Source organism: Lagopus muta, chromosome 17 (assembly GCF_023343835.1).
Source record: "Lagopus muta isolate bLagMut1 chromosome 17, bLagMut1 primary, whole genome shotgun sequence".
In the NCBI taxonomy this organism is placed as follows: Eukaryota; Metazoa; Chordata; class Aves; order Galliformes; family Phasianidae; genus Lagopus; species Lagopus muta.
The window spans coordinates 11,106,731-11,123,544 of NC_064449.1; the positions used below are offsets into that span (position 1 = coordinate 11,106,731).

Genomic DNA, 16,814 nt, shown 5'->3' on the forward strand with positions numbered 1-16,814 from the left:
GTATTAATCACAACAGCCATCACATTAACTCCAGGCAAAGAGTGCTATCGAGGTGAGCAAACACTGCAGCAGTAATATAGAGATGAATAAATCTTCTGCTCTGCAATATCTGAGGCATTCTTTTCACCTTATCGAACAAGCGTGTCGCCGACGTGAGTCATGGCTTCTGCTGCATTGCCTCGTTACTGTGGGAGCCATAAGTTATCTTAGGGCCACCTGTCCTCAGGACGGATGTGCGGCTGCCTGGCAGACGCTATATTTAATAACTACCTGACAGCCTGCAATGCTGCTACCGGCTTCCTCCAGAGGATTTTTTATTATCAGCCCGTGTAGTTGAGTTTGTAAGCCGTCTCCTTTGAAGAAATCTCCCATCCATTATACACCTTCTGAAATCTTAAAGGATTAGGAAGATGACAGTCTCCATCTGTCTTGAGGCACTGGAGCAGTCAGAATGTTTATAGATAACTTCAGGTCTCATACCCGTGGTCTCTCTTAAGTTTCCTCAACTAATTTTCTGGCTGCTTAGGTTTGTGGTGCCCAAGCTGGTGAGGGATGGGAAGCACTGTCTCCCTCTCAGGCTTTATAGACTGCTGATATCTGAACACAAGTGCGTTTTACAGCACTTCGAGCTCTGGCACCAAGGAAAACCAGGTCCTGGATTGACAAGAACCTCCATAAAGTCCTGTCCTCAGGAAAGTGCTGCTTCTGTCATTGTACGGAATGACGAGTTTCTAACAAGATGAGACAGTATGGCAACTTTTGCTTTCTGCAGGGGAGGCACAGGTTGTTACATCCAGGCGGCAATGGCAAGCTGTGGTAGTTGATAATCCTGCCTTATTTGCTGAGGCAGAAGTACAGGCAGAGGAGGCACTGAATGGACATCATGGCCCAAATATTTGCAGAGGGTTTTTGTGCGTACGTTTGAAAGACAGATATTCAAATTTTAGATGTTAGGTGCATCCTGAAAATGTTCTGTGCTGATCTCAAGGGGCTCAAGTCAAGCCCAGCAGATTCCCAGACACACACTGATTTCCAGTATATATGGGAATCTGTCTTCCTCCAAAACCTGTGTATCCCTGTGCGAGGGGACAGTGCTTTCACGTGATACAGTTGCAAACCTGTTTGGCTCAGTGTGTGTCTGCCTGCACCAGTAGCAAATCTTTTATGTGCTCTGGTTTTCCCTTTTGAACCCACCTGAGCATGAGCTTGGTCCACCTGGGAATGCGGGACAGACTAGCTCATTGCAGCCTATTCTTTCACCTTTCCTCAACCTAATGTAAAGTACTGTGCTGAGCTGTGCTGCTCCTTCCCCAGAGGGCATTGTGGTACTATGGCCGTGGGCTAGGAGAGGAAGAAATACCATGGGAGAGGCTGTGGTTGCAGAGACAGATGTGAAAGCTTGAGTTTGATGGGCAGGGTCTGTGTCACCTGCCACTGAACTAAAAAGGGACCTTGTTCTCACAGGTGCAACACATCCAGCCACCACCCCCTTTGGTCCTTCACCTCATCACAGCAGTTTCCTGCCTACTAACCACTTGGCAGGTAAGTGTAAGTAAACCCTGCCTTCACCTTCACACTTCTGACCCTGGCTCTCAGCACGGCTCTGCCTGAGGCACTGTAGCAGTAGCAGAGGGAGAGGACAGAACTGTCTTAGGGATGAGGAGCTCACTCGGAAGTCCTCCTGCCCAGCCACCCTCTCTCATCTCCGGAGGAGAGGAGTGGGATTTGCAGACCCCCTCCTGTGAGAGGGGAGCACGTAGCACTGCACACAAGCTGAAACCTGACCTCTGGAGCCCTTCTGTGTTGTTGAAATGTGCCCAGGGAAACAGGAGGTTTTACTTCAGAGGTACCTCAAACAAGTTTGACATGGGCTCCTCCCATACCCTCTCTCACCTATGAAAGTTCTTGGCTATGTTCTTTATTAAGGTTCACTGAACAGTTCCTGGCAAATAGCTGTTCTGCACATTGTGCCAGTCTTTCAGTTTCCTAATTGGCAGTAAGTAGAGCTTGATTTTTTCATATTTCCTCATTTTAAAAGCTCACAAGCAGCTCGTTGCCAATTCAAGATCAAGCTCTGTTGATTAATGTTGTAGTAACACTCACCCAATCAGTAAATGTAGCATGCCACATGACCCAGTACACTTTTTCTGTTGCAAATACCCACATTTACAATTCCTGAACATCCTGTCAAAACCAGCTGTATCCCTGCAGTCACCAACTACAAAAAATATAAGGGGGAGGGGCAAGAACAGCTATTTCAAAATAAGTAAAAAAGTGAATAGCTGTTGGTGTAAAACTCCAAGCTGTTTGGGCTGTTTGCCTGTGCATGGTAAATATAAGGATGTCCATGAGGAATTGGGAAGCACTTCATCTCCTGTGACATGGCAAGTTAGACACTGTAAAAAGACAGACAGTGGGCAGGAGTTGTTTCGAGATGAACAGGAGAAGAGCAGTGAGATCGTAGCCTGCAGCTGTCCTTGGAGGGTGTAAACCTGAGTTGGGCACTTGGAGAGGAACCCCTTGGTGATGGGTGCCTCAAGTGAAGTGAAAGGCAGGACTTTTGAAAGAACAAGTGTTAGTAAGGATAAGGCCATGCTATCATTTCCACCACTGTGATCAAGAAAGCAGTTATGGGAGAGGATTTGGGCACGAACAGACCCACATGTTTAGTTGGTGTATGGATGGATGTCCATAGCAGTTAGGACTGTTTCTGTGCACCAATACAGAGGGCAAAAGGTTGTACAGAGAAATAACAGTGAGACACTGCATCCCCCTCATTTTGCTGACCTAGGAGTCTGCTTATGTTCTTTCAAAGCAATTGCAGTGCTTCTGGTATTACTGCTGACAGGGAAGGGGAGTTAACAATTTAGCAACAGCCACCTTAATTGCAGCTATAGAACTTAATTTCTCGCTCCCCTCTGACTGGCATACAAAAGTTTATTGCAGCACCTGTTTGCAGGGTGAGCACTGAATCCCTTCTCCATTTTAACATGCTGGGAATTTTCTGTGCAAAGAACCTTGCGATGAGAAGGATCAGCTTAAAGTCTGGCCTAATCCTTCTTGGATTCAGACCGTTAAGAAGGGGAGGGGTGCATTTCATTCTCCAACATTCTTGGCTAAATGCCTGCTAAATCCCTGTTTGCCTTTCCAGATCCATTTAGCAGGTCAAGCACCTTCAGCGGCCTTGGGAACTTAGGCAGCAATGCCTTTGGAGGATTAGGCAGTCATGCTCTGAGTAAGTACTGGCTGGGTTACTGCAGACAAACATCCCTTCCAGAAAAGCCACATGCTAATATTTACAGCAGCTGGTGGTAGTTTTTAAAGAAGTTTATTTCCTAACCTCCATTCTGCTATCTGAAAACACTGCACCTAAGATTTCCAGGTCTCTGCGGTGGGAGCTTTTCTGCGTGTCACAGATATCAGTAGCTGTGCCCTGTGTCTCCTCACTGCTGAAGGCTGTTGCCTTGTGTGTTCCTAGGGGTGCTGGAGCTGCTTGACCCGCTGAGCTCTGGCACACCGTGTGCATCTAAGATAACACCCTTCAAACAGTGGAGATGGACGGGGGGCGGCTACTGATGCTTCCCCTAATTCAGAGTGTAGACTTCCTCTGTAACCAATATCTGGAGTTTGAATTACCTGTATAAAATGATTGCACATCAAAAGCATGTTACCTGTAGGCAAGACATGCTCGGGAGCCACACATGAGAGAGCATGCTTATGCATCTCATGGTGCAACAGGAATCAGTTCAAGACTGGTGGAGGAAAATCGTGTGACTGTTCTAAAAAACCCTACAGCCAAGCTCTGTTTCTGTACACATACATACGTACCACCAAATAGTCTGGTTTCTTTAACAAAAACTCCTTGACTACCCAGCTGCAGGCGGCTGATTGCTTGTAACTACCCAGAAATTAACGGTTTTGCCAGTGAGGGAAGCTGAGGAAGAGTTTTGCTTTTGTGCTGGAACCTTTGCAGGGGTGGGGGGCAGAAAAGGAGCTGTGCACTTTCGTAAGCCATCTCTGAGTTATTTGGACGTACACAGCTAAAGCTTCCTCCACCGGTGTCCTTAAAAGAGCTGGTGGGTCTTTGGCCAGCGCCAGAGGAATCTCTGACGCCCTGTTAGCAGCTCTCCCTCGCCATGAGCTCCACGTTAAGAAGTCTTGAAAGGACAGCTCTGGTTTTACTTTGTCTTGTGCAAAATGCATCTGCAATGATTTGGTTTGAACTATCTTTAACCCTTCCTCCTCCCCCGCCGTTATTCTAGCTCACAACAACATTTTTACTCACAAAGACGGCCCAAACCTGCAGAATTTCAGTAATCCCCATGAGCCGTGGAACAGACTCCATCGCACCCCGCCATCCTTCCCAACACCTCCGCAGTGGCCCAAGCCGAGCGACTCCGAGCGAAGCTCCTCGGTGACAAACCATGACAGAGACAGGGAGCGGGAGCCCGAGAAGAGGGATCTTTCTCTGAGTAAAGACGACAGAGACAAAGAGAGGTGAGCAGCGTGTGCTTTTGAGCTGCTTATTCTTCCGGTTCTCTTTTTCCTCTGTGTTTCTTCTCATTTTTCCTTCACTGCCAGTTCCCATTGTAAAATCACCTTCAGAGCAAAACACTGATTGTCTCTGAAGCAGCTGATAGCCGTGTCCTCCAGGTAAGTGTAAGTACTAGTGGCACAAAAGAAACGCCTGCCTTTTAGGTTCTGTCCTCTGTGGAAATACAGTAGGCTTGTCTTTCCTTCCCTGCTAGCGGGTTACTAAAAAGCACCAGGTTGGGAAAGTGAGCGTGTCAGTGCAGCTTTCGGGGGTACTTGACCGTTTTTAGCAGCCTCAGATTCTGAAAGGGTGGAAGTGGTATTGTGATGGGTCCTTTGTAGGCAGTCATAGCTCTCGATGAAGGTAAACTGATAAACTCAAGTGTTAGCTGGACGTTAATGAGATAAAAATGCAAATGTCTGTATCTGGAGCAGCATGCATGAATTCATTAGTAAAAGTGATTTTAAAAAATTACACTGTAGGCAAACCCTTAGTAACGATGACAGAAGTGTATCACCTGAGCTATAGGTACGTTGTTGGCTTCCAGCTTTATGATTCTGAAGCTTTACATTTTGATTTTGAAGTTCTTTATATTCCAGACCCTGGCTGTCTCCAACAGCCTATTTCTTTTGGGCAGTAGAAGCCTGCAAGCCTTAGATGCATTTGACTGCTGATCAGGGTTTTGCAGTTTGCCTGGAGTGCTTTTAATGAGCTCTTCAGGCAGTGCCTGTGAACAAGATTATATAGAAGCAATAGGCTGAGAATCATCTTGCTTTCAGTGTTAAACTATCTGACACCCTTGTATGAATAGTCATTCAGATAGGAAGCTCCCTTGTTGGCTTTAGCATAAATCATTTCTAAACCAAGGTTACTTCACTCTCAAGAGTGTTCACACAGGGGTTAACATCTCTATTACGTTTCTATTAATTCAGCCTAAGCTGTCCCCAGCATCGATGTTTGGACATGGTTTTAATAACCTATATCCCTGGCCAGCAATCAGGACTACCACAGAGAGAGAAATCCAGGTTAGCAACTGTAATCATAAAGAATAAATACTGAACTCCCCCAAACACCTCCAGTTCTCAGCACTCTGGCCTTATGGCTCTCAAACACAAACTCAAGGCACAAAAGGAAGGCATCACTGAGCCCTTCCAGCATAACACTCTTCTCTCAATCCCACCATGATACTCTGCATTTAAAGTATCTGTCATTCAGAGCAAAGTGCTTCTAAAAGGTGGCCTTATTTATTCACTTAAAGACATGGGAATAAGTGCAACTGGTTGGCTTGCTCAGAGGCAGAAATATAAATCCCGTTCTCACTGCTTCTTCTACACAGTGGAGGTTATCCTTGAACCCCTTGCTCCTCATTGCAGGCCGTCATTCCTTTTCTTGGCCTGTGCAGGGATGTTTTCCTTAAGCACTTGGCTGAATTGACAGAATACCAACAGCACACAGTTCACTGCAGCTCCACAGAAAAATAATCATCATCTCGTAGCTGCTTCTAGTTGTTGAGGCTGTCTCATGAAGCACCCACGTACTTTTCCATAGGTTTCCAAAACAGTTCTGTTTTGTGTGCCTACATCCATGCTCTAGGAAAGGATCCACGCAGTAAAGAGAGTTGTAGCCAAGGAAATGTTCGTCTGGCAGCAGGAGATGTGCACACACAATAACCACCTTCTTTAAAAAGCAATAAACCATCCGTACTTTTTCATTTCTTAGTGGACAGTGAACTAGCCTGGTGAGCTGCGTTAAGGCAGGTCGTTCGTCCCCCGCAGGGGATGCCACAGCTGTGGCTGATGCTAGCAGAGCTTTTCAGATCATTTTCTGAGCAATCTAAAATGATGCAGCTAGGCACAGCACTGCGCGTGTCCAGCATCACGTGTATCTTTGTTTGCACAAACCCAAGGACGTATCTGCACTTCTTTTACAGAGACCTCATGGATAAAAACAGACATTCAAACAGATCCTCACCGGCATCAGCTCCAGTGACGCATCAGATCAGCAATCTCATCCGCAGCAACAGCCAAACCTCCAGCGATCCCATCAGGCAGGTGAGCCTTGCTGAAAGGGAAAGGTCCAAAGAGCCCGAGCGAGAGCACCCTGACCGGCTGAGAGAGCCGCCCATAGCAGAACACAAGATTAAAGAGAGCCGTTCCCCAGTGAAGGAAACTCCAAGCCATGATAAGAGACCCTCTGAGGACAACACAAAGCCAGTAATCCAGTCTGTATCCCCATACAGCAAACCTGCACTAAGTGAGAGCTTGAAGCTTACCAATCTAATGAGCAAGGACATGGAGAGAAAGACGGAGCTTCCCAGTGACCTGCAGAAGATTAAGAATGACATCAAGGTCAAAGAGGAGAGGAAGGAAGACAGCGACGTGCTGGTGGTGGGCTCTGAGCCTTCACAGCACTCCCGATCGGTGGAGCATCCCCCGCCCCCTACTTTGCACGGATTATCATTGCCTCCCTCCATGGCGGCCTCCATGCCCATCTCCATGGGCAGCGTGCACCAGATGAACAACATGAACGTGCTGGACCGCAGCAGGATGATGACCCCGCTCATCGGCATGAATCCTCTATCAGGAAGAGAGAGGCTGCCGCACCCCGGGTTTTCCTGGGACCCGATGAGGGACCCGTTGCGAGATGCCTACCACCGGAGCTTGGACCTGCACCGTCGGATGGACTTCCAGCTCCGGACGGATCCCATCCACAGGTTCCCCACCACCTCCGGGTTTTATGACCACGAGCGTTCATACAGAGACAGGGAGCCGCACGACTACAACCACGAGAACCTTCTGGAAGCGCGCCGAGAGCAGGAGCGGTTGCGGCAAGTGGAGGAAAGGGAGCGCTTGCACTTACGGGAGGAACTTGAGCGTGCCAGAATGCACCACTTGCACTCGTCCCCTATCGAAAGTCACCTGGCACACGTGCCATCCTTCATGCCTCATTTGAGCGGGATGCATTACCCCAGACTGAGTCCATCCACTGCCATGCACAACGGCATTCTCAACAGGAACCCTCCGACCGCGGCGCTGAGCGCCCCGCCGCCCCTCGTGCCAGCGAGCAGCACCCGGCCTGCCTCCCCCCGCAGGACTACCCCGCTCACTAACTCAGAGTCCAGGGACTACTCCCCCTCTAGGAACCCCAAAGAAGTAGAGGCCCGATAGTCCCCCGCACGGAACCTTGAACTCTCCTGTACATAAAGCAGACGGGGAAAGGAGAAAAAATAAAAACAAAAAAGAAAAAGGAAGGAGAAGAAGAAGGAAAAAAAAAAAAAAAACAAAGAAAAAAAAAACAACAAACAGAAAAAAAAACCGACAACAAAAAAAAAACACAGAAAACCTTTTACAAAATGCACTGCTGTAAACTTTTTTTTTTTTTTTTTTTAATGTAAAATTTGTAGAAGTTAAGCACATTTCCATAAGTAATGGGGTCGGGGCGCAGACTTTCCAACAAGAAGGTTGCTGAGAACGGGAATTTAATATATAGGTATTGATTTTTGGTTTCGTTTTTTGTTTCTGTGCTAAAAAAAAAAAAAAAAAAAAAAAAAAAAAATACGAGTTAAAAAGAAGAAGTTTGTACATTTTTTCCCAAATGTGAGAAACATTTTTAATGGATTTGTATTTTTTTTAATTTTGTGCTCTTTATTCACTTAGGGGAAAAAAAAAAAAGAGAAATTTGCTTTTGTTTTTAGTTAAATTTGCATTTTAAAGGCCTCAGATCCTTAAGAAAAAATACCCAGGGTTTCTTAAAAGTATTATTTATGGAAATACTGTAGTTTTACAGTCCACTGTGAGGTTCCCTTCTGAGGCCCGTCGATCACTTACCTTGGTACTTTGGAACCGAAGTTACAGATATATATTAAAATATTAATAATAATAATAATGTACAAAACTGTTTGTTTTTTGCCTTATTATATTATGCAGAAATTTAAGAGGAATTTTTTTTGACTTCTTGTTTTAAACAAAAGAAAAACAACAAAAAACAGAAAACAAACTGTAAATATTCTGTTAATATAAATGTACACCAATATTAAATTCTTAACATAGGTAGACTTTATAAAAATGGTTTCTAGAACCACTCTGGTTATTTGTTAACATGGTTACAACTCATACTCTTGTCACAGTCAGAAATTCACACTCAGAGCGCTACGTACGGCATATATACTTCAACTATGCAAGAACCTGGAGGCAGGTCGTAGTGGATGCTGGGGGGAGGAAGGTTCAAAAACAAACAACCCAAAACCAACCAACTCGCAACGACGGAGACCGGCGGAAGCGGCACGTGAGCAGGAAGCGGGCGGCTTGTGTTTCACAAAGGCAGAGACTGGATTTTGTACAAACACAAGGGACGGTTGGGCGAGGGAAGAGAGACACGCTCCTGGAAGGGCATTCTGGTTTCCGACTCTTCAAGCTGGCAGAAGCAGATGGAACTGGCACAGTACCATGCGGCAGACCCTTTCCTGATTTTTTTTTTCTTTTTTTTTTTTTATTTTTTCCTTTTTTGTTTTCTCTTTTTTTGTGTTGTGGGCAGGATCGCTGGCAAGCAAGGACAATTTTCCGTGGACCCCTTGTGCTAATTGTGCAGTGTTCTTATTGGAATCTGTATACAAGACAAAGTAGAATTTTAGGAGTGCAAAAAAAAAAAAAAAAAAAAGTCTAATGGTTGATTAAAAAAAAAAAGAAATTCTGATATATTATCTATAGTACATGAAGACCATAAGCAAATGTTTGTTTCAGTGTGGTTCTGCCTTGAACTGCTTTTTGGCATGATTTATTTTTTATTTCCAATTTTACTTTTCATCCATATGTAAATTTTGCCATGTTTTACTTGCTGTACCATCCCCCCCTCCCTTATTTTATTTTTCAGTGTCCATGTTTTATATATCCTGGGCTTTTTCTCTCTAGTTAATTCAGCCATCCGCTACTATTTTCTTGGCTCTGTAACTCTTGTTTCCCCCCCCCTTCCCCATCCTCCCCCCTGCACCCCCTGTAATTTTAAACATTCAGTTTCCTTGTAGATCAATGAAGATAAATACAACATTGATTTTGGATGAAAAAGGCAGTGGTGTGTTTGTGTGAGTGGCCGGCGCTGCCCAGCGGAGGCCGATGGTTGGCAATGGCGGCTCGGCGCCGGGGTTGGTGCTGGAATTGGGGCTGAGTTCGGTCTGTGGGTCTCTGCTCCCGGTGCAAATGGTGGGAAGGATGGAGAAGAAGGGCCAGGCTCTGCGCAGCCGCTCACCAACAGGGCTGTGGCTGTGGGAGGGCAGCAGCCCTGAGCTGCTCTCATGTGTGTCTCTGTTTGCTCCCCCCAGCTCCTCCCGTGGGCTGAGAGCAGACATCTATGGGGCGTGGAGAGGTGCTCCGAGCCCCCCAGCCCTCAGTGGGCGACTGCGCTTTAACAGCATGTTACGGCTTCTGTTCTTAAGTCTGTGTGTGACTAAGTTACCGAGCGTAAAAAATAAAGTGAAATAAAATAGCAGGGTCCTGAATGTGATGAAAGGAGGCTTAAGACAAAACAGGCACTGAAAATCAGCACCTGCTCTCCCAGCTGAAATCGGAGGAACGTACAACACATGGTGGAAGCGCAAAGTGTGCTGCAGTCAGCATAAAGACGTTAGTCATGCTGGCTGAGGGGCTGCGACTGTCCCCCTCTGCCATTGTCTGATGCACCGTCATGCTTGACATCACCTCTAAGGCAGACCTGACCAAATCAGCCTCCCTAACCTCTATGACAAAGAGTCCAAAGCGCAGGCTGTCAGTGCACACTGCAGCAAATCTGAGCTTGGGCTGTGCCCCGTGGAAGCGTTGGGCCCATGCAAAGTTTGGAAGGCAAGCGTTAAATCAATGCCGTGCCACCGTGGCATTCCTGAAGGATTGCTTGTTGCAGCCGCAGCGGTGCTGGAGGAATTCATCATGATGTGGCAGTCTGAATATTAAAAGCACGTCGGTGGTTTGCCATTTGCTGTAGTAGGAGGCATTGCTCTACGCTTTCGGAGGATGACCCGTCAATAACGCTGCACTGCAGTGGGATTCCTGCGGAATTACGCTGGGCTGGATTTCAGCCTTCTCACAAAACGGTTCATCGTGATTAATGGTATTATTGCCTAAACAGAGAAACTAATTAATTCAGCCCTATTCCTTTAAGCTACCCCAGCTGAGCCGCCTTCTGTTTGAAAGGACTGTAACAGAACTTCCTGGGGTTTATGCATTTCTACCACCGTTGAGCTTTCATTCTGTGCTCTTCTTACCATTTTTATTACACTTTCAGAGCTCTCCTGAGGGACTTCCCTCGACCATTGACAACTTGGGAAGGAAGGGGTCATAGCAAGCAAATGATGGTGGGACAAAGGATGGGATTTGTGAGGTGCTTCAGGCAGCCTCTGCTTACGAGCAAGCTCGGGAGAGAACTGAGGGACGGCAGCTCTTGCAGTTGTCTGAGCAGTGTGCTGCTGAGGGTGTGATGTGTGATCGCCATCAGCCAGGTATGGACCAGCCATTGGAACAGGAGTACCCAGGAGATGGTGGGGTGCAGGAAACAGCCTAATGAATCCTCAGATGATTTGTTACAAGGTACTGTTTTGGTTTGTTCCTTCGTTTTTAACGAAAGATCTTGTGGTTCCCTAAATAGCAAGTTTTATTGCCTAAATTAAGCACCTGGGAATTCTCATTCCTGTTATTTACGGATGGAAAAGATAGAAGAAAACTGGCCAAAAGCATGCTAGGTTCCTTTCTGGGATCTGTGTTCTTAGCATCTCACTACAGTGAGCCACAAGCTGCCAACATCCCGCCTGCTCTTAGGGATGCTCTTAGCCACTGATGGGCAGCTTCCCACCAAATCCATCAGGGTGCAGGAAGCCATGAGCCGTCTGTCAGGCACCTGAGGGCTCTCGGAAGGAGAGAAGCACACAAGCCAATCTCCTGCCCTATGGCAATGCACAAGTAGCAGCACACACCACTGACAACCACCTGCCTCCCTGCCTGATGGTGTTGATGATTCCTCAGCTGTAGGAGCTGAGGTCTGATACAACCACTGCAGAGAGAACAAAGGAGAAAGGAGGAAATTTATGGTGTTTGTTTTTGTTGTTGTTCTTCTCTTTTTTTTTTTCAAAACTAAGATGGTTCTGGATTTCTGGTTTGTTTAATGGATGTCAGATACTACAGCGTGTGAGAAACTTCTGACAAGGAATCCAACCTGCTGCTGCTTTGCACTAAGCCCCTCTGGACAGAAGAGGTGGTACAGTACCATAAAGTCAATGGTTACAGCTTCTATTTTAAATTAAGAAAGGCATAGCTGAATTCTCAGCTGGTATCCCTGAGGAGGCCAAAGCCCGTGCTGCTCTCCTGGGCTGTGCAGGCCATGCGTCAGAAAGCAGTGACACCACTTAGCTGGCTGGGGAGGCAGTTCGTGTGTGAGGACGGCTCTGGGGTCGCGCCCCGCCAGATCTGTCTGCTCAAGAGCTCAGTTTTTCCTACCGTGTCCTGAGGAGTTTCAGCAATCGAACTCTTCCAAGCTCTCCAAAATGGTTTCTGTGCACCCTGCAGCCAGTGTGCTCACTGCATGACTTCACGCAGCCAGACGTGGCCAAAAAAGTGCCTCTGTGAACTAATGAATTGGTTTAATTGTCTGCCAAACCTGCGAGCAGCCAAAAGTAACAAAGTTTACAATCCTGTGGTCTCATTTACAAGGGGATAATACAACAACTGTTTATTTTGTGAGATGTCAGAGTGAGGCAGGAGAAAATCGCAGCCCCCGTACAACATTCATCATCATCATCATCATCAAAATACTTTCAATAGGAAGCACCGATGCTGTTCTGCTCCATTAACATGTGCTGTGCTTCCAGCCCGCCTGGCTGGCATCGGTGCGGTGCAGTGCTGAGCTGCTGCACGGCCCCATCCGGCACACAGAGCCCCATGGAGGAGCAAGCTGCCGCTGCTCAGTGGGGTCAGCCTGGGGCTCCCAGGGGCGCTGCCTGGAGCCCACGGCTCCCACTGCGGGGCCAGAGGCTCTGGGTGTGGGGGAGCTGGGCTGTGGGAACGCTGCAGCGGTCGGCTGGTTTCTCTTCAGAATAGATGGTGGCCGTGCAAATAAGCTGGGCAGCCGGGTGAATGGCTGCGTCACCAAAGGCAGCTGAATGGGGACGGAGAGGGGAAAAATAAATAAATACGTGCATACATCCCTGTGCAATGAATCCCTCCCCATTCAGACCTTTCCCTTTATTTCTTCCTTTGAGAAGCGAGGTTATCGGGTCTAACATCACATCCAAACATTTCAGCGCTCGCATTATCCGGGATGCTCCAAGGTCAGCGCCTGCAGCTGTAAACTCATTAGTCTTGTCTTTTGTGAGAGAAGAAAGCCTCTTCATTCCTCCCTCGCCCCCTTCCCCCCTAATTAAAATTAAAGTATTTCCTGGCCAAAAGTCATTTCTGCATTCATTCATCTCAATTCTTTTCTGTTTGGATAAACCACCCTCTGGTACTCCGAGGGTGTTATGTATACAAACTATAAACCCTTAATGGTCCTGCCGTGTGTTATGACTGGCCTAAGGAGCGAGCGCAGGCTCTGAAAAAGCAGCTCTTGGCAACGCTGTGTGCGGAGCTCAGGCTCATCCGTCATATGCAATTAGAGATTAAAAGTGCTTGATGGACTATGGGGGAGCCCAGCACGGAGGGAGATTAGGAATGTAGGAAAGAAAAGGCAAACAAAAGCTTTTATCTCTGCGCAGCAGTGGCTGCTACAAAGCAGGATGGGAGGACGGGCCTCATTCTCCTGAGGCACCCACGGCCCTCCTGGCCCCACAGCCGCTGTGCGGGGCCCCACGGCTGCACGGCCACCCACAGCTGTGCCACTGCCCACAGCCGGAGCACGCTCTGAACCGAGGGTGCTGTGGGGGCTGCAAAGCCCTCAGAGTAAGGGGCGATGTCCTGGTTGGAGTCCTGCTGCTCCAAAAGGGTTTTCTTTCCTGCAGGCAGCAAGAGAGCGGGGCTAGAGGTGCCCAGCCTGAAAGAAAGATCTCCTTTCCGAGTTCCGCTATAGAAGTCCCAATCAGCCACTAGAGGTGCATTTAAATGGGTTTTGTCAAGCATTAAAAGGCTGCTGCCCTGCATTCAAAGCGACTTTCTGCGGTTTGGGCAGAAAGTGGTGTAAGTAGGTTTCTTCAAGTGTGTGTGATTGCTCGTAGCTGCTGAAGTTGATTTGAATCGCTTGCTGCTGCGCTCACCAATTTAGCCTGATAAATTGTGCATTATTAAATGGGGGAAGGGAAAGGTGCTGCGTTCTCCCTGACAAGAAAGTGCAGCGTTTCTCATTGGTGAGGAGCGATTCCTCTCATCAGCACAGCCTGAGAAACAGCATAATGAATCATTTGCACCTGAGAGCTCAAGTCCTCTGCATTTCCCATCGCTCCTCGTGCTCTGAGATTTGGATCCCATGGGTTCTGCCCAGAGCCAGCCACAGGCATCGCGTCAGCCTTGCCCAGCGCTGGAGCTGGGAAAGGTCTGCATTGCCACAGTACTGTTCCTCATGCCCTGTGTAAGTGCAGGGCCTGCAGGCTGTAAGGCAGGCATCTCGCCGTGCTCCTCACCAGCACTGGGGTTGTCAGTGCATTGCCACACAACAGCCGGGTCCGTGGTGTCCTGTGATGGAGCTGTGCTAATGAGCTCCAGAGGGAGCCCGTTGAGCCCTCCTCGCTGCAGGCACCGACCTCTGGGGAGAGGAGTTAAAAGGGGGCAGAGAGGAGCAGTGGAGGAAGAGAGGCTCCAGATAGCTCCTCTGGGGACAGCGAGGTTGTGCTTGATTAAAAGCGGTGCTTTATGAAAATGTTATTTGCTATGCTTGGAAGATGGCAGTCGGTGCAATAAGGGGGTACTGCAAATCTATAATGCGCTCCCTGCGGAAAGGGCTGGCACGTGTGCCTGCGAGTGCGTCCAGTCCTCGTGTCTTTGATCCCTCCTCTTTAGTAGCTGAGTTTTTCTCCCGGTGCAGGAAGGATCCGCTCTCCCAGACATTTCAGTACCTCTCTGTGGCCACATATGTCAGGGATGCCAAAAGGGCCCTTGGTAAGAAGGTTTCCAGAAGAGACTTGGCTTTCATGGCTATGCGTATGGCTGGAGGTGAGCGCAGCCCTCAGGCCTGCCCTGACCACTCGTGGTGTATTTGCTTTGGGCAGCGCCAGCACACTGGAATGAGCCTTGAGGTGATTCACAGATCTATTTCCAAGCAGTTCACACCAGACTTTGTCTGGACGTGTTTGGTTTTTAATGCTTTCCCAGAGCACTTGTAAATTTTTATTTCTGCTGAAAGCGGGAGAAACTAGCTGCTGTGCACAGAATAAAGTTGATTGTCTACAAAGTTTAATGCTGTTTTCTTGCTCTATTATTTGGCCATTCTGTGTTTGTGCAAAACTCTTTTAAAGCTCACTCAGAGCTCCTGGGCTATGCAAGGAGAGAAGAGGGGAAAAGCTATTTCTCTGCAGTGCCAGAATATACAGAAGTTTTATGTACCATGATGGAAAGTTGAGGTGAAAAGGGCTGGATCTGAGACAGAAAACATTTCTTTAATTTTCTCTACTTTTTTTTTTTTTTAGCAAGATTTGCTGTTGCTTTGAAAGCCTCCTGCTATTTTGCAGGCAATAAAATGAGAGACTTAAAACATTTATTTCCTGAGACTTGCCCATGTCTCGAGCCCCATGAAACCAAGCATGCCTGGCAAGGGGAGGAGATGGCCCCAGGGAGCCTTCCTCCATCCAGCGAGCCCTGTTGGCAGCTGGCAGCTGTGTTCTGCTCTGTAGCCCCATCCTGTCCTGCCCCACATGTCCTCTGCAGCCTCAGGATGCCCATGGATGGGGGGCACATCACCCAAACCATGAGAATCCCAACTGCTGCCAAGCCAGTGCTTTGCTTCCTACACTGGTGACTGCTCTCGAAAGCCCACAAGCTGGGGCCCCACTGATGTCCCCTGTGCGTCACCTTCTTGTGGACTGATGGTGTCACAGGCATGTGAAGAAAAAATATTGCCCTAGGACTCTTGTAGAGCTTAGCTTCAGTTTGACCTGCAGCATTACCCTTACTTGCTGCCATTGTTCATGGCTGAGCATTACGAAGCTCCCAGAGCGCCGTTCCCAACAACGCAGGGAGGACTTTGGAGAGCGGCTCAGCACCTCCTGCCAGGAGCTGCGGCTTCTGACGATGGTTTGATGTTTGGGGAGGATGAAGGATCATCATGAGGAAGACAGGAGATACATGGTTAATAGGAAGCCTGACTAGCAGTGATTCAGCTCCGCTGTGCAGCAGTGGAACCTGAGCAGGCAATGGCAAGAGCTACACCTTTGCTGCAGTACAGCATCTCAGTGCCTCGTGTTTGCAAACAGAGCTGGTGCTGCGCAGTATTGCTGCTGAGGGGAGATGCAGGCAGGTTCCCTGCGGAGCCCAGGCTCTGTCCTGGCTGACCTGCCTCCCCTTTGCTCTGATGTCTGGATGAGTCGCTCATGAACATGTTTCTGAGTGCTATTTTTCTCCTTCCTATTCAGTTGTTGTTATTCCTGCTCTCACTGTACTTTTCTATTATCTACTCAGATGGTTGAACTGGAGGTTAAATGGAGTAAAAAGTTATTATGTTGGGAAAAAAAAAATGAAACTTAGACGTTTTTGGCTGAATTCCCTTGGCTAAATTGTGTGGGTCTTTTATTTGCTGTAACAGGTCCCCAGGCTCGTGACTAATGTTGCAACACGTTAATGGTTTCTCTCACTTCCCTGCACTCCCCCACACCACAGCCAGCATCGCGGTCTGTCCATCCGGAGTGGGTTCTCCAGTCTCTGCTTTGCTGCTGCAGGAATGTCAGTGCAGCTCCATTGGCACACGGGGCCCCATGGTCACCCCAGTGCCTTACCTTGAGCTCATCCACAAAGCATCGCAGCGCTGAGCAGGTGGCAGTCACACAGACTGGGTAGAACAGGGGCACTCGTTGGTAACTTTGTGTGAAGAATGTGGTTTTTCTCTCAATTCTATTGCTAATGAAGCTGGAGGAGCCTGCCCTGAGAGGCCATTGCTGCACAAAGTACATTGCTGGGATGTCCTGCAGGGCACAGAGGCAACCAACAGGCCCTGCCCAAGCTGGGTGCCAACAGGTTGTGTCCCCACAGGGACTGCTTGGAGTATGGGAACAAGAAGATCTTGTTCAGCAGAGCTTCCCCAGGATAGGGAGAGCTGCAGTGTGGGAGGATCACTCCAGAAGTCGCTTGCTCAAAGCACAATCCCTTGTTAATTAACAGAAGGGTTT

At 48.0% G+C, this 16,814-nt stretch overlaps 1 protein-coding gene across 21 annotated transcripts in view; it reads left to right on the plus strand.

Moving 5' to 3' along the window:
• Positions 1-7,933, plus strand: part of FBRSL1 (fibrosin like 1) — a 417,331-nt gene extending 409,398 nt beyond the window's left edge. For 20 of the 21 annotated variants that reach the window (XM_048964519.1, XM_048964530.1, XM_048964514.1 and 17 more), the window contains 4 exons: positions 1,465-1,542; positions 3,152-3,235; positions 4,263-4,497; positions 6,465-7,933. In XM_048964519.1, the coding sequence (XP_048820476.1) occupies positions 1,465-1,542; positions 3,152-3,235; positions 4,263-4,497; positions 6,465-7,701 (1,634 nt within the window). In that variant the 3' untranslated portion in view covers positions 7,702-7,933. The remainder of the gene's footprint in view (positions 1-1,464; positions 1,543-3,151; positions 3,236-4,262; positions 4,498-6,464) is intronic. The other variant, XM_048964520.1, reaches the window with a different exon arrangement.
• Positions 7,934-16,814: the final 8,881 nt, after the last annotated feature.